General features: G+C 33.8%; 2 protein-coding genes across 2 annotated transcripts; one reads left to right on the top strand and one right to left on the bottom strand.

The window, feature by feature from the left end:
• Positions 1–61: 61 nt before the first annotated feature.
• Positions 62–4,160, bottom strand: LOC131595612 (U4/U6 small nuclear ribonucleoprotein PRP4-like protein). The gene is made up of 6 exons (XM_058868006.1): positions 3,879–4,160; positions 2,298–3,201; positions 1,735–2,188; positions 1,435–1,632; positions 1,238–1,319; positions 62–421 (listed from the first exon to the last, which is right to left on the bottom strand). The coding sequence occupies exons 2-6, from the start codon at positions 3,194–3,196 to the stop codon at positions 330–332; spliced, it is 1,725 nt and encodes a 574-aa protein (XP_058723989.1). The 5' UTR covers positions 3,197–3,201; positions 3,879–4,160; the 3' UTR covers positions 62–329.
• A 2,568-nt stretch (positions 4,161–6,728) lies between these two features.
• LOC131600026 (probable inactive purple acid phosphatase 16) lies at positions 6,729–10,142 on the top strand. Its single transcript, XM_058872256.1, has 5 exons — positions 6,729–7,159; positions 7,269–7,481; positions 8,626–8,896; positions 9,131–9,299; positions 9,494–10,142. The coding sequence occupies exons 1-5, from the start codon at positions 6,907–6,909 to the stop codon at positions 9,701–9,703; spliced, it is 1,116 nt and encodes a 371-aa protein (XP_058728239.1). The 5' UTR covers positions 6,729–6,906; the 3' UTR covers positions 9,704–10,142.
• The last annotated feature ends 7,588 nt before the right edge of the window (positions 10,143–17,730 follow it).

The raw sequence follows: 17,730 nt of genomic DNA, 5'->3' as shown, positions 1-17,730 counted from the left end.
CTAGTAATGATCACATCAAACAAATGTGAAGCAAGTGGAATATGTATTTACATAAAAACAATAAATGAAAGACCAAATTACTCAGGCTGCATCAAGTGACAAAGAATATAGCATTATATCCGGTCTCAACCTATGTCACTAAATTGAGTCAAACTCATGTGATACAACAAGCAATAACATATTTCCAACGTCATATACTACAAAATTATAATCATTCAAAATCCAAGCTAGGGAATCGAACTAAGCTTTTGTTTCTAACAAAAATGATAAACCTAATTCCTATCATCGGGGTCCTTATACAAATTATATATCTCATCATCCAAAATAGCTTAGTCAACATCCATAGCTTGCTCACTAGTAGTGCCGCTAGACCACAGCTTTATGGTGCGATCATGGGAGACAGTAACTATATACCCACCATCTGCATAAAATAACAAGACATGCCAAAATCAGAACAATCCATTATACAACCAAGAATAGTATTGACACAAACTAACCATGCTAATTGCCGAGTAATTAACAAATTACAGGATTATTGTATGAAGCTTTTATACTGTGTAACAAGAAACATGCTGCTTAATATTAAAGGCTCAATGTATCATCCTCCAGAAGGGATGAAGACCTTCGAAGCCACACAAATTTGCCCATAAGAAAAAAACAAGTCCCAAGCCAAACAGCCGATGACATAGTACATATGTTCATAATCTTGGCACATTAGCTGGGTTAGTTTCCTTTTGTAATGATAATGTTTCTAAAAATTCTCAAGGTTTGCATCTCCATACAAAACTCTAGGTTCAAGCTTATATGCCATATGGGAAGGTCATGTAAATTGAAAATAAAATCACAAACTTTCAGCATTTGATGAAATATTAAAAGTAAAGGAACAAAAAACCACCACTCTTGGTTTCCTTTCAATGTGAAAAGCAAGGAAACTAGGTTTTCATTTGAGTTTCAAACAATTTTACTTACATAAGTTTACATTGTGCACCTCATAAAAACTCTTTTGCACACATCATTTGCATTGTTACTTAATCATAACAAACTATCATGAAATATTCATTAATATTTCAGACATCTAGACAACTTTTAATTGATCATTTATGATGGAGAACAGAGCATAGGTGCTGTCAAACAGACACATCAACCACAAAATGAAACAGTAACACAAATAAGCAAAATGGGTATTTCAATCAGTGCAACGAATATAATCCCTTTATAAGACAAAAATAAATTCTACCTCCAAGGACATCCAGAGAAGTAACTTTTGCTTCATGCCCTGATAGTGTCTTCACAGGCTTAAAGTCCCGGCCCGACCAAACCTGGAGTCAACGTATAAAATAAGTTTTCTGAAATGAAAGTAAAATACAAAATAATCTTGAAATTTATTTCCAAGAATACATTGTTATTTAAGGTAGAAACAAATAGGAGGTAAACCTTAGCTGTCATGTCATACGATGCAGTTACCAAAAAGTAACCCTCTTGTGGCTCGAATTTTACTTGCGATATTAAATTAGAGTGAGCAGGAATGGTGTACAAGGATTTCTTCTTCCTTAAATCCCAAATGCGACAAGTGTTATCTTCACCACCAGTGGCTAAATGATATCCATTAGGAGAAAAACTGACGCCAAGAACCTTCAAATGAAGTTCAAAAATGGTCAATCTGACAAAATTTGCATGTAAAAACAGATAGAAAGAAACAGATAGAAAGAGAAGGGGTGATCTTTGATTGCTTACCGGTTTGACATGACCTTCTAGTGCAAGAACACTTCTTCCAGTTCGAAGGTCCCATACACGAGCAAGAGCATCCAGTCCACAAGACACGGCTAACGATCCATCATGATGAAAAGCTAAATTATATACACTTCTACTATGGCCTTCTTGTAGAAGAAGCTCCTCTCCTGTTTCAACGTCCCATAATCTCCATGTCTTGTCAAAGCTAGCAGTGCCCAAGTATTTCCCTGATGGATGGAAGGCAATGCGTGCAAGACGATCAAGATGACCCTCAAATGTTCTCAAAAGAGATCCTTGATCATTCCAATACTTTGCCGTCCGGTCGGCAGAGGCAGTAGCTAAGTGATTGTGCACAGGAGAATAAGCAACATCAGTAGCACGCTCGGTGTGCCCCTTGAAGGTAGAAACTTTTTTTACATTAGGCATGCTCCACAACTTGGAAGCCCCAGTTAGAGAACTAGAAAAGAAAAATGACATTAGAAGATTAGACAGACTATAATGGTTTCACAAGGTAAATAAGATGAAGAATTAAACCTTAAGCTGCCCAAATTGCAAAAAGAACATACCAAGTAGCAAGCCCTTTTCCATCCCGGGAGAACGAGCAACCTGTAAGTGGTCGATCATCTCCGATTTCACTGAATTCAAGATTCAAATTTGCAGCCTGCTTCAATGTCCAATCCATCTCCGCGTCCACATCTTCATCCGGATCATCTCTTCTTCTCTGGGCACGTTGAATACGCAATGCAGCCCTTACTAAAGAATATTTAGCAATATCAATCCTTGCATCGAGGAGAGACTTTGAGCCTTCAGTGTAAAAAGGATACTGCAGATCATCCTCAGCCTCATCTTTTGGAGCAGAAGTTGCGGCCTCTTCATCCTCAAGAGCTTTCGTTAGCTTCTCCAGCTGACCATCGGCATCCAGCTTGGCCATAATCATCCGCAACCTATCCCGTCTCTCCATCTCCCTCTCGCCAAAGAGAGTAATCGGCTCACCAAGATGTCGAAGACGAGCCCTCACTGCCATGTCATTCGTGGGAACAGCAAGAGCAGCAGCACGTCTTCTCATCATGAGGTCTTGCATCGCTTTCTCCTGTCGCTCCCTCACCAGTCTACTCTCTTCTGATATTTCATACTCGCCAGTACCCTTATTTATTCTGGTGTCTCCATCATCACCATCTGACTCAGAATCACTAGACCCAACGTCGCCATTTTGTGGCACTGGTGGTTTAATAACCGGTGGCCGGACTGGGAGTGGTGCCAGCGGCCGCACAAGAGAGGAAGGAACCACAGGAATTGGAGCAAGAGGAGGCACAACAGGAGAAATAACTGGTGGAATAACAGGTTGAGTTGATTGGGGCAAAGTTGGTTGAGCAGAAGATACAGGGTTTTGTTCTTGAACATCAGAGTCAGGGATAGATGATTCACCAGTAACACTCAATGTTGAATTTTCCATCTCCACATCCATGATTCCTAGCCAATATACAAGAAATTAAAGAAAAGTTGAAAATTTTATAAATTCAAACAGTTGTATTTTCAACTAATCAACATTAAAATCCAACTCCAGTCATGTATAAGCACATAAAACACACTAACAATAAGCTATAGTGCACTAATTAAAAACAAAAAAATTACAAGTAATAGTTAGTTTGCAATATGTTGAAACAACCACAGTATAAAAGCGAAAAAATGCATAAAGGAATGGAAAACCCTAAGTAGCATTGTGAAAAATCCAACTAGATGTACATCATAAATTACTATACACATTTCACGATTAAAATATCAAATTAATGGATAAACTAAACTACACAATGACTGAAGTTTGTGAGAGCCATCTACCATCACTTTAAGAGGGTAAAATATAAACTTATACTAATGAGATAAAATTCTTAGTGATACTTATATCCAAAATATAAACATTACAAAATATACAAGCATTCTCAACATTTTCTTGGTCATTACATTTTAAGTTGCATATCCTAACACAGCTAGCTAGAGCAAGCACGTTTATTATCCTAACACAGCTAGCTAGAACAAGCAACTAACTCACATTATTTTCACATTTAGGGGCAAACAAGCACGAAGAACATTTATCGAACAGTTTACAGGCAATATATAAAAGTAAAAAAAAAAAAAGTGAGAATGCTCACCTCAAACTAACTTCTAACTAGATTCTTCTGGTTCGTTGTTCCTCCCCGATCAACCTTGAAAATCACTTGGTTATCTTCTAGCTATATCTTCTGTGTTGCGCATGAGCCTCGAGACATGGGGATTTTCTTCCCTCGAGGAACGCTCAAGATCTGATTCACCTGTTCACCGAATTCCTTTCCTCGTTTAATTTCTCTAGGTTGTGAATTTGTATTTGGGTAAGAACAAATGTTTTTCCCTCTTCAGTTAACTGAGTCTCAGTCTCTGTGTCGTGAAGATGGAAAAGACAACGTCAAATTTTTTTAATTTTTTTTCTTCAGCTGAGATTTTATTGGGCTTTGAAATTGGGCCTAATTTAAAACAAGAGTCTATTTTTACTTTTTTAGAGAATTTCTTAATGCACCCATGTTTTTCTAGTGCATTATGGGAAAATACATCTATACCTTCAAATTTCAGAGTTATATCTTTGGACGCATTAAAGTTCTACACATTACTAAACAAGACCTTGAATCAATAAAAGTAATTTATCAAAGATACATCTATGTAAGACATAATGGTATTGAAGATGAAGTAGCTAAAAATGTAGGGTTTGAGTTGTAGGGGCTGAAATAGAGATGAAAAAGGAGAAAAGAGTACCGAAGCTGAAAAGTTAACAATTACGTTTGAGTGTATTGAAGTTGAAAAGTTAGTAATTAAGTCATTACATAAGTTACTGTGGGTAAATGCCACGTGTAATTAAAAAAAATTACAAAATAAGACAACATGTATATGTCATGTCAATCATTTTGTTGATTTGGTTTAATGAAGGTCTAAAATCAAAGAATCTTGAAATATTAAGGATGAAATCTTGATTTGTTTATCGAAGTTATTTTCAAAGCTCGCTTATATGGCATTAAAAAATGACTATTAACCCATAAAATATTTTCCACCATCATTAACGAAATATAAACACAATATTTTAAATGTGAGAATTAACTAAATAAAATAAATATTGTACTAGTGATGAAGAGGGTGTGGTCCAGGTTAGTTTTACTGGGTACCTATTACGGGCACCACTATACTAGTCAAAAAATACATGTGTGCGTTCCCCTACAAGAACAGGAAGACTCAGAGGTCTTAGTAGGTATATTACGTTGTATGATGGTTAGGGTTTGCTGACAGCGGCGAGAAGCTCTGTATGGTGTTCTACGATTGTTTTAGAAGTTCTGCTCATGTGAGGCAAACGACTTTGTAGATGAATGATGGGCTTAGGCATAAGCTTCTAAGAGGGTATTGAGGTGAGTTAAGCGCTATGTTTTATGAGGGTGTGATGATCTACATGGTTTAAGATATGTCGTTTCTTCCTTTGAGAAGCATTATGTTTTATGGTGATTGTAGATGAATAATTAAACTATTCATAGGTCAGCCTACTAGGCTTAAAAGGCTTTTTGTATAGCTTGGAACCTAGTCTTTTTAGCTAAATAGACTTTTAAAAATGCAATAAACGTTTTTTATTTGAAAAAAACTTGGCTTGACCCGAACTTGTGTAGGTTACACCGTAATCCCCCATTAATTAGTTTGACATATTCTCACCCTTATTAGCAACTTTACCCATACTAATTGCCGATGACAAATTCGTAGGTCATCATTAAGGTGATATCATTCTAGTGTGAGGGTGCTTCTATTTAGGATGCTCGCAAATATATTACAATTTTATTTTATAGTGATGAAGAACTTTCATCGTGTGTATTTGTCATGTTAGTAGGAGAATCCAAAACTTGAATGAGATCTCTCACATCAACTTCAAGTTTATCTATTTTCTTTTTCAGCTACCGTTTTATTATTGATTAGTATGAGTATAATATTTATATAAAAAGAAAAAGACAAAATGAAGAATATTGGGAGTGGAGAATATGCAATGGTGACAATAGAGATAGAGATGACATAAATACGAAGAATATTTTTAAAAATTATTTATAATTATGGGTTAGATAGTTATCTTCCTTTTCTTTGTCTTTTATTACATATAAGATATAATATACTGCTAAAACAATTTAATGAAATTTTAATTAATGAATATTCAGGGCCGACCCTGGACCAGGGTAACCAGGCCCACAACTCAAGGCCTTTAAAAATACTGGGCCTCATTTTTGTGTATGGACTTTAAAAAATAAAAATAAACTAGTTGTATATTATATAGCGAGTTGCATTATGTGAAAGGGATTTAACTTTGTTGGAGCGGTTCAACACCTACTCTTACAATACAGACAGAGCCAAATTCAATAACTATTTCTTTATAATGTAATTCTAAGTGTTGTTAATTATTATTTTAGTTTTATGTAATTTATTATTATTTTTATATAGAAAGATATAATATTTTGTGTTATTTTATAATCATATAAATTTTTTAATAAAATTAATATTACTTTTAATTAAATCATTATGTTTAAATATATATATAAATTAAATTAATAGACTTAAAAGATTTTTAAACAAGAGTTAGTCGAGTCTCCAGAGTATTTTTAAAGGTCTTATAATTATTTTAATTAGTTCGACTTTCTTTCATATTATTATATCAATTCAATAAAATATTGAAGCATTTAAAGGTCATTTTCATTAATTACCCTAGACCTCCAAAATATTATTTACCCTGTGAATATTCCTAGGAAGGAATATGCCATTGCATGGGCGTTCTCAAGATGCCATAGAATATATACATGAAGACATATCTTTTGCCGATGGTTATATTTTTAAGAAACAGTTTATTATAATTTTCATTTTGTTTAATATAAAATTAATATTTCTTAATTTACAGGAAATTCTATAAATTTGTTCAGATTTTTGCAAAGGTGATTTTTAAAACATTACATTTTCTTTTTGTTCGGTTCCTATCCTTTACTGTATGTGACTTTCCTCTTCTCTCCAAACTCACACTGTAGTTGCAGAATCCAAAAAATGCAGTGGTGCTTATAATGTACCAAAATATTTGAAGTGTTTTAGTTGAATCTGTTCCGTATCAATTTTCATCTTCATTCCTCACAAGACGTGAATATGGAAACTACTAGAAATCCATGGAAGACGGTTTTACCCTTACTGCTTCTCTCTCTATTCTCCACAGTCCAGTCGTCATCCTGTCATCACAACCAGCCACCGAGGCAGGTTACGATGCGAGCAGGTGCACCGTTAAAGGTTGCACTGTTTGCGGACCTGCATTTTGGAGAAAACTCATGGACGAATTGGGGACCACTTCAAGATGTAAACTCTATCCAGGTGATGAATAACGTGCTCGACGATGAAACTCCAGGTCAGAAGGTGATCAACATGATGTCTGTAGGTTTTATTTCTAGCTACTAGCTACTGGTAGGTAGTGGTGTGATCTTCAAGATAATGATGTTAAACTGATTGTATGGCAGATTTTGTGATATATCTTGGAGATGTTGTTACGGCTAACAATATAATGATTGAAAATGCAAGTTTGTATTGGGATCAAGCTACCTCGCCGGCGAGAAATAGGGGTATACCGTGGGCAAGTGTATTTGGAAACCATGATGATGCTTCTTTTCAGTGGCCATTAGACTGGTTTTCTGCTGCTGGAATTCCTCCAATTCACTGTTCTCAATCCTCAGGTAATTTTTCTATCAATACATTTATTTGTAGATAGAATACTAGACTATGTTGTAAGGAGAGTAGATCAGATGGAGAGAAGTCAGACAACTAAAGATACCAGAAAGATTTAGGAAAATGATAAAAGAAACGATTAAAAAAGATCTCTAGATTAGCGAATTGGATAGGAACATAGTCTTGCATAGAACATTATGGCGGAATTTGATCCATGTAGCCGATCCCAATTAGCGAGATAAGATTGGATGTTGTTGTTGTTCATAACTTTCCTTTAAAACATTTCTGACTGTTAGTTGTTGGTTTTCTGTTGGATTGTAAAGGTTTCTTTGAATGTTATTGAATTTATTGTTTGAAACAACTTAATTATTTCCTAGTTCATTGACAAATTATATATCATCATCCCCATTTTGAGCTCCATAAGGCAATAACATAGAAGATGTAACTTGTAAGTATTGTTCGCAGACAAATATCCTTTGTAATTACCTCCACAATTAAGCCTTTATGGAAGATTATTACTGGCTCAGTTGCAAATGATTGTCAAAGATATCAGATGAAGTCAGAGAGGTTGAAATGGGCTTAATTTGTGTTTGAATTTGTAGTCAATTGTAAAATGAGACACACATAGTTATATGTAAGTATAACTCTAGACAATTATAGCAGAGATAGTGGAGCTAGATGGGAATGAGGTTGGGAGACATTTGAGAAGTTAGACCTTGTTTGGATAAACAATTTAATTAAACACTTATAACATATGTGTTTATCACACAAGTGTTTATGTATTAGTTATTTATATAACAAAGGATAAAATAAAACATGTTTTCTTAAGCTATTTTCATATAAGTTATTTCCATAAGTTCTCCAAAACAGGATCACAAGTATTTTTACTAGTATATAAGCAACTTATGAAAATGTCATAAGCACATATTCCATAAGTTCACTGCACCAATTTTCAATTTTGATTCCACTTTATTTTTTGTTTAAGTTCTTTTTGAATAGACTTCTTCGATACATTCTTCTGATTATCATTTTGGTTTCATTATCCATTATTTAAGTTTTATTCAACTTGTGCTTGTACTCTCACACTCTTTTTCATGAAATTAAATGTTAGAAATATCTTAATCGTAAATCATCATATTTGATAAATTTCAGGGGAAGAATGTAGCTTCAGAGGAACAGGAAGATTGGAGCTGATGAAAAATGAGATCAAGCACAATGCATCATTTTCTAGATATGGTCCAAAAAGCCTTTGGCCCAGTGTATCAAATTATGTCCTTCAGGTTTCTGCACCAGATGATTTGCAATCACCGGTGGCTTTCCTCTACTTCCTAGATTCTGGTGGTGGTTCTTATCCAGAAGTCATATCTAGTGGCCAGGCAGAATGGTTTCTGCAGAAAGCTAAAGAAATTAACCCTGATTCTAGGTAGACTAACAAAGCATTACATAAAAATAAAACCCTACTCTCAAGATAAACTTATCCAATATAAAGGAAACATTGCAGTTATATTAGATGAGAATAACTTTGTTGATTTCCAATCTTTGTCTGTTACTTACGTCTGTGAAGTAAAATATGTTGAAAATAGTCTATAGAAGTTTCTTCCTTATTTTGCTCCCTTTCATTTTTGGCATATTGCTAACATTATGTTGTGTATGGCAGCGTTCCTGAGATTATTTTCTGGCATATACCAAGTAAGGCCTATAAGGTTGTAGCTCCGAAGTTTGGCATACGAAAGCCTTGTGTTGGTTCTATCAACAACGAAAAAGTTGCAGCTCAAGAAGCTGAAACGGGGATCATGGATCTTCTTGTGAAAAGAACCTCTGTCAAGGTAAGACCAAAGCCACCATACTATATTTGTAAAATGATTATTAAAATATATCCATAAAGTTAAGTGTTCCTCTTGTTTGATTATTATTATTTATTTAAGTTTGTGGCTGTTTTATTTTTAGATTTTGTGACGAAATGAGAAACTGTCAACATGATAAGTTTATCAATTAAGGTGTTTCGTTTTGATAATGGCAGGCAATATTTGTTGGACACAACCATGGATTGGATTGGTGCTGCCCATACAAGAAACTATGGTTATGCTATGCTAGGCACACTGGCTATGGAGGATATGGTGATTGGCCTAGAGGAGCTCGAATTTTAGAGATCACACACAAGCCCTTTTCTCTACGATCTTGGATAAAGATGGAGGATGGCAATGTGCACAGTGAAGTTGTCTTGAGCTGAGACTGGAAAGTTAATTGCTGCAAGTTTAGCCAATGCCTATACAAGATCAATGACATATACGTGAAATCTGGCAAAATACTTAGTTGCAACTGTCATAACTTGACAATAATACAAGGGTGTCAAGAGCAAAAAGTTGTTGAGAATTGTAACTGATGAATGATTTTAGGATCGTGTTAGACTGTGGTCTATTAAAAAATTTATATAAAAATTGAGCAAAAAACCCATTTTACTGGCCTTGGCAAAGTTTTGGATGATATAGGATAGACTGGTTATAAGTTGGAATCCTTACTCAAAAACTTGTTTGTTCAGTCAATTCCACATATGCCACCAGGTGTACTTATGGTGTAAGGAAATCCTTCTTTCTTGGTGATGTTTGTGTTGCGTGCTCTATTGCCTTTGCAACACTCTATTACTTCATGCTAATAGAGTTTTCTTCATGCTTCTCATGTGGATCTCTCAGCTCCTCACTTGGTGATTTAACATCTTCTAGACTTGTTTCTTTAATTTGTCTTAGTACAATATCATTCCCATTTAACACATTCTTGTTCACAAGTTTGAAGCTTGGAAAATTGACTTTCATATTCTCTAGTTCTTCCCATGTGGCATGCTACTGAATTAAATAAATGATTGGAATGTAAACAGATAAGGGAAGAGAGATGCACTAGAGATTTATAGAGGTCCAATCTAACTATTTAATCTATTTATTTTTCTAAAAATTTCTTCTTGAGAGTTTCCACTACGATGTAAAGTTTTCAAAGATTTTGCACACGAGCCTCCTTACAAACAATTTGAAGTTTTACAATAGCTATCCTCCAAACCAAACATGAGTTTTAATAACGGCTACCCTCCAAACCAAACTAGAGAATTTGTACAAAGCTAAACCCGAACCAGATGAAAGCTTTTACACCAGTCGCAACTCATGAACCAAGTGGAGGTTTTAATGAAAATCTTTCGATTCAAATGAGAGCTTCTACAAAAGGCTAAGCTCATGAACCAAACGTTATATTTTGACGGAAATCCTCACAAACCAAACAAGAGCTTTTTTATCTTGATTTAACTCAAAACCAAACAAAAGATCTCACAAGAGATATTACAAAATTGCCTCCATACCAAAACCTAATATCTTACAGATAAATTCCACTCTCAAAGCACTAAGGCAAAAGTGAAGAAGAAATATAGAAAGAGAAGAGAGTGGGGAGTAGGAAAGAGTATTCAAAATATATTTTTTTGGTGTTGATGAAACGAGAAATCGACCATCTATATATAAGACAAAGTGTGACTCAAAAATGGAAAAAATCCATAAACTTTTTAATGCTCATAATCAATTAGGCATATCAAATAACATATTACGTGATTCAAATATGGAATGTTTTTAAATGGCGTCGTCACTAATTGAAATTGTCTTTCTCTAATCAATATTAGGGTTACAAAAATGATAATTGATTAACCCTAATGGGCTAATCAATTATGCCATGTAAAAAACTCTTTCAATTGATTATAACGAGTCTCTAATCCACTAGTTAGGCATAAAAGAATTCCAGTAGTTTTAACAAAATCAGATGGGCTTTGCGATCATTTGAAAGTGTGTGTGTGATTTGCCTTAGTAATCCAAGAGTTAATCTTATACTTTTACATGCATAAATCACTCAACACGGATAAGGCAAACTTTCACGCTTCCTCTCTTTCACAACTTTGGAGATTCAATATCTATTGCTTGATACATCCATGATTCATCACTTTATCTGAGACTTGGCCTCTTTTATCTAATGGGGGTTAAGAGCTCTTCTTGATAGGTACCATCATTAAAAAGATTGCTTGACTAAGATCATAAGGGATTCAACCGAATTTCTCTTGACTTTAGGTGTTGTCCATCATATATAGGCTTTGACATTTGATCTCCAAGCACCACAAATTTATCATCACATCAAAAGAAGATTTCAGCTCACATTATTATCATCACCAAAATCAAATATGTCAACAATAGATTGTTGCATTTATTATATCTGCAACCACATAGATCCAAAAATATGATCTCATGCTCAATTTATTTTAATAAACAATCTTGTTTCAACCTTTCGACTTTGAAAATTGTTTTCAAGCTAAAACTTGCTTCAACGCACATATAAATCAAAGCTAAACCTTGCTTAAACGCACATATAAATCAAACGTTTGAAGACATTATTAGGAGAAGAAAAATCCTTCCTAATAATCGCTTAAAACTATTCTTACTCTTGGATGTAACCGTTTAGAAATCACTCTTTATATCCATTTAGAAGAGTTTGAAATTCTTGATGCAAGATAAAATTAAAAGCATTCTTAGGACCTCTAATATAGTTACATGTGCATATGTCTCAAAAATATATGCATTCATGTTTATAGTGTCCTCTTGCAATAAGTCTTTCTTTATTTCTTAAAATATTGCCATTTTCATCAAGTTTGTTGCAGAAGACCCACTTAATTTCAATCACTAGATTAGTCCTACATTTGGGAACAAGCTCTCAAGATTATTTCTCTCAAATTGATTTAACTCTTCTTTTATCAAGAAATTAATGTTCATTAATGAGAGCTTCATTAACGTCCATTGGCTCAATTTGAGAAACAAAGACCACAATATTATGTTTTGGGTGCCCCCTTGTTAAGGAAGTGTCCTATGGTTACCCCCTTTTAAATGTCCCATATTATATTTGAGATGAGATGATCTCTTGTTGCTCTCCATTCTTTAAATAGTTCTCAATGATTATATTTATTTGTCTCTTCGACTTGGTCTTTATTTTTGTCTTTGTTTTGAACTTTGTCATTGTCTTTGTTTGAGTATTTGTATGCTAAGAGAGTTTTCTCTAGAATATCTACATAATCAAAGACTTCTACCTCTAGATACGAGGATTTTCTTGTGTAGTAGCCGGAAAAGGACCTTTGTTTTGATCGGCAAGTTGCTTTGACAATTGCCCGACTTGAGTTTCAAGATTCTTTATGGCGGCATCCGTACTCTTTTGGCTTGCAATTTGCAATTGCATGAATTGGCTAAGAGTGTCCTCTATTGTAAGCTTTGATTGTTGAGGTTGTTGGTTGTAACCACCTTGATAAGGATTTTGACGATTCGATGGACCCGCTTCCGGCCTCCATCCTTGTTGATAACCTTGATTACCTCTTTGTTGGTAACCTTGGTTATTGTTGTAAGGTTGTTGTTGTTGTCTCCCACCATAAACTTGATTAGGATTAGACACATAATTCACCTCTTCACCCGGTGGAGGACAAAAACCAGTTTGATGGTCACCCCTACACAATTCACAACACATCACATGTTGAGTTTTAGAAGGGATCCCATTTATCTCTTTGATTTGTTGAGGAAGTTTTGACATTTGTTGAGTGAGCAATTCTACTTGTTGTGTCAATAACTTGTTTTGAGCAAGTATTGCATCACTAGTATTCAATTCAAGAACTCCCGGTTTTCTTTGCAATGCACTACGGTTGTGTTGCCCTTGATGATCATTCAAAGCCATTCTATCAATGATAACAATCGCTTCTGCAGCAGTTTTTGACATCAACGAACCACCCGCGGTAGCATCTAAAAGAGTTTTTGGTTGAGGTTGGAGTCCATTTCTAAAGATATGGATTTGAGACAATTCATCAAACCCATGACCTTTGCATTTTCTAACCATGGACTTGAACCTCTCCCATGCTTCATTGAGAGATTCATTCGAACCTTGAGAGAACACCGCAATAGAAGTTTTCGCTTCAATGAACCTATTGTGAGGAAAGAACCGATCCACGAACTTCTCTTCTAACTCGTTCCAATTTGTCATGAAATTATTTGGTTGATCAAGGTACCATTCCTTAGCTTTTCCAATTAAGGAATGAGGAAAGAGTTTCCTGAACACCTGTTCTTCTTGGTCTTCCGGAGCACCAATTGTTCCGGCGATCTCGTAGAACTTTGTTAGATGAGTAAATGGATCCTCGTGATCTGCCCCTGTGAACGGATTTTGGTATAATAATTGAAGTAACCCCATCTTCATTTCGGAGTTTCTTCCATTGGCCTGATCACGAGCAAATTGTGCATTGAGACGAGGGTTGTTAACACATGGCCCTCAAGGTGGAGGATCAGCAGCCATTTCTTCCTCAACCAAGTTTTCAACCGGAGTTGAAGAAGAAGATGCTTCTTGTTGTTGTCTTCTTTCCCTAGCTAGTTGTCTCCTCCTACGAGTTTTGCTATTCTCTCTACGAGCAGTCCTCTCAATCTCAGGATCAAAAAGGAGTTGATCTGCAGGTATACGTCCTCGCATAAACTGTAATCTGAAAAACTAACCAAGCAAATTAACAAACACAATGAAAATAAATTTAGAAACAAGATATTAATTATAAGACTCAATACAAAACAAACTATTGCAATGCTTGCAATATCTAAACAACAATCCCCGGCAACGGCGCCATTTTGTTGAAAGAGTATTGTGGTGTACTTTTCGTTTATATCGTATCCATAGGGATTATTGCGATATCACCGCCGTTCTATAGCCTATTTTGTCTTGAGTTAATGTTACTTTAGTTTTAGGTTTGCAAAAGATCATTCAATCACTTTAGTAGCAAAGAGTAAATTAATGAAAGTTCTAAGTTAAAGAAAATGTATCAAGATTCGATTTCATCGACCTAAGTTTGTATGTTTCCTTATAAATATATGCCTATGAACTTGCTAACGATCAATATAATTACGTATCGACACCTATATCGTCCGTGTCCGCAACGATATAGCTAGATTTACCGTATTGTTTAACCGACGATTTCTCCACCGTTTAAACAATACAAATAACGTTTTAAAACCGATACTTAGTAAACATCAAACTCTAAATCCATGTCTGCAACTTATAGTTTGAAAGATGATAAGTTAGGTCTAGATACAAAAATTGATGTCTCAAACATTTATACCAAAGAAAAGCTTTAATAAACAAACTAAACCATCTATATTGGTCATCACTTGTTCATACACATTATATTCACAAGAAATACATACAAAAGGCTAGGAAGATTACATCTTATCTTGATACAAAAGAGATTTAGCTATCCATGAGAATGGTAGCTTGCTCAAGAAGGAAAAGATGAAGATCAACAAGCATCAAAGGCGATTAATCGACGATCAAGGCTTCCAATCTTCAACTCTTTGTTTGCTACAGTGTTTTATGCTCTTGGTTCTCTCTAAAATATCTCTACATACATCAAAAAGTGATCTGTCCATAAACTAAATAAACAAAGTTTCGCAGACCGCGCTTAGCGCGGTGCAGCACGCTAAGCGCGCTATCAAAAATTGCTTAAACCGCCCAACCGCGCTAAGCGGGCTCCAGACCTCGTTTAGCGCGGAACTCTCTGCCAGAACTTCCTTCTTTTCTTCAAAACCGCGCTTAGCGTGCTTCCACTTTCAGCAATCCTTGGCTTAGGTCTTGGAACATCATCAAAACCCTTTTTCCATGGTCCAAGCTTCCAATTATCTGTAAAAACTACAAAATCCACACAGATTGCAAAGATAAGAACTATTCAACAATATTATAAATATAAGAATATATATATACCAAATGATAATAAAATACTACTATTTACCACAAAAAGACTTGAGAGTTACCAAAAATTACCTAAGATATTTACACAAATCGGTAACTAACAGTTGGTTTCGTTGAACATCGTCCTTGCTAGCTCTCCAAAAGATCTATTTTTCCGTTCCACTACTCCGTTTTATTGAGGAGTTTATGGAGAAGACAGTGTATATTTTATGTCATTCTCAATACAATTTTTTTTCGAATTCCACATTTTTAAATTCACCTCTATGATCACTTCAGATATATGAAATGCTTAAACCTTTTTTATTTTGGATAAGTTTGAATAATTTTCAAAAGTCAACAAACACATAAATTTTATGAGATAGAAAATATTGTCCATGTATAGCGAGAATAATCATCTAGAATAACAATAACATAATAATTACCATCATTGATATGGAAACTAGTATACAATATTTAACTTCAAGAAAGAAAAAATGAAACGTCATTCGTGACATTCACAACCTATATGAAGAAACGAAAAAATTAAGAATTATATATTATTATGAAAAATTAGTTGATGTAAATTAGATATTTTTTAAAAATATTTTTGCACATTTATTTTTAATGTATCTGATCAATCCAACCCGTTATTTCTTAGTTTGGTTTAGTTCGGATTTTATCGAAAAAATATAAAAATCCAAACCAATCCATTATTTTTTTATTGGTTTGGATATTAGATTCTCTCAAAATCGAACTAAACTGACTCGCGAACAACCCTAATAATGGAAGATAATAATGCAAAAAATAAATATTACTTAATTAGTTAAATGGCATTTTCTCAGTGTAAAAATTTGTAATGAAATGACAATTTAAAGAGGCATTTTCTCAGTGTAAAAATTTGTAATGAAATGACAATTTAAAGAGTTGATACAATTAATTTTTAAAGGATATAATAATTCGAATTAAATTTTCATTTTAAACTTTTAAAAAAAATTATTTATAAATTTTTTTTACATAAAAATAGATAATAATAAAAAAAATCATTTTTATAAAAAAACTGAAATAAACAGATCCTATATTTAATTGTGTAGAGATTTTTTAAAATATAATTATGATTTGATTGACCATACATTTTCATCTATTTTATTTTATGCATATACTTTAATAACGAGAGGCAAATATGATTACCAAATCTATGATTATATCATGTTTGAGAAAGTAATAACCTACCAACCAAACTATGATCAGCATAGATTTATAATAGCCAAATGATCTTAATTTAGAGAGCCCAGCTAACTTTACTACACACAAATAGTCTAAAATAAGTTGCAAGATATTATTGTTATTATGAAAAGATATATAATTGATAAACTTTAACTACGAATGAAGAATTGCATTTTTAAAAAAGTAATGGTTCAGTTGAGAACTGTCCCGGTACAAAGAAACGCACAACTCAGCAGGTTACATAGATAAGCAAAAGTCACTTTGTTGTTGGGACATTAAAACAGCACAAAAGTCACTTTTTTTTTTCCTTATTATTTTCATAGACAAATTGTGGAAAAGAAATAAAAAATGTTTGGTTGAAATTTACTAGAGGGCACCAAAAACAGCTATAAAGTCAGCTTATTAGTACCTCGTGTTTGTGTATGGACCCCTATTAGGCAGGCTTGCGCTAAAATTCTCAAGTTCCAAGTCAAAAACATGCTAACATCAAGTACTACACAAAAATTGGGACCAAAATTTGCATATAGAAATCAACTACAATATGTATGTATGCTACTAAGAATATTGATAAAGTCAAAACATGTATGCCACCCAAAGATCTCTTCATTTGTCTATGAATAAATTTAATTGGCGTTGATAAATATTTTTTTTCACTTGAATGATGGTTTTCGAATATTATCCGTGAATTTTAATTTTAATTTTCAGTAAATTTGAAATATTATGGAAGTGACAAACTTTAGGAATACAAATTAAAATTTCTATCTTTCATAAGTGATAGTATGACAGAGTACACAAATAAAACACACTACAAAACTTAAATAATTAAATTTTCTAAATAGATTTGGTTTATGGTTACCGGTTTTTTCTAAATGTTTTTAATATGGTTTCATTTGGATATATATTTGATTTATGGTTACTGGTTTTTTTGCACACCCCTATTTTTATTCTCGTTTGTCTTGTTAATCTATAAGAGGAACCAATCTCTTTTGGAAATCGATCTATTTATATAGAGATCATAACCCAACTAAAAAGTCTATTAGGTTAAAAAAAATCATAACATATCTAAACTTCAGCAAATTAAATATTGCTTTCAAAGCATATCTAATCTTCAGCTAGTTAAATCTTTTTGCATGCAGATTTTATTATCAAATAATTATTTTCACACGAAATATTTTTAAAATAAATCATGTAGATTTTCAATGAAATAAATTTTTTGAAATAAATTACGCATAACTGGAACATAGAATTCGAAATCAAAGAAAAATCTTTTCGAAAATATCG

Source organism: Vicia villosa, linkage group LG4 (assembly GCF_029867415.1).
Source record: "Vicia villosa cultivar HV-30 ecotype Madison, WI linkage group LG4, Vvil1.0, whole genome shotgun sequence".
Taxonomy (NCBI): Eukaryota; Viridiplantae; Streptophyta; class Magnoliopsida; order Fabales; family Fabaceae; genus Vicia; species Vicia villosa.
Note: the sequence above shows the minus strand (reverse complement) of the source record. Positions and strands in the feature narration are given on the sequence as shown.

Coding starts and splice junctions, on each gene's coding strand:
- LOC131595612 (XM_058868006.1), bottom strand. CDS start 3,196: ATGGATGTGGAGATGGAAAATTCAACATTGAGTGTTACTGGTGAATCA. Junction 1,633..1,734: donor TAGAAGGTCATGTCAAACCG/GTAAGCAATCAA, acceptor CTTCATTTGAAG/GTTCTTGGCGTCAGTTTTTC. Junction 422..1,237: donor TTCTCTGGATGTCCTTGGAG/GTAGAATTTATT, acceptor TATTTTATGCAG/ATGGTGGGTATATAGTTACT.
- LOC131600026 (XM_058872256.1), top strand. CDS start 6,907: ATGGAAACTACTAGAAATCCATGGAAGACGGTTTTACCCTTACTGCTT. Junction 7,160..7,268: donor GCTCGACGATGAAACTCCAG/GTCAGAAGGTGA, acceptor ATTGTATGGCAG/ATTTTGTGATATATCTTGGA. Junction 9,300..9,493: donor TGAAAAGAACCTCTGTCAAG/GTAAGACCAAAG, acceptor TGATAATGGCAG/GCAATATTTGTTGGACACAA.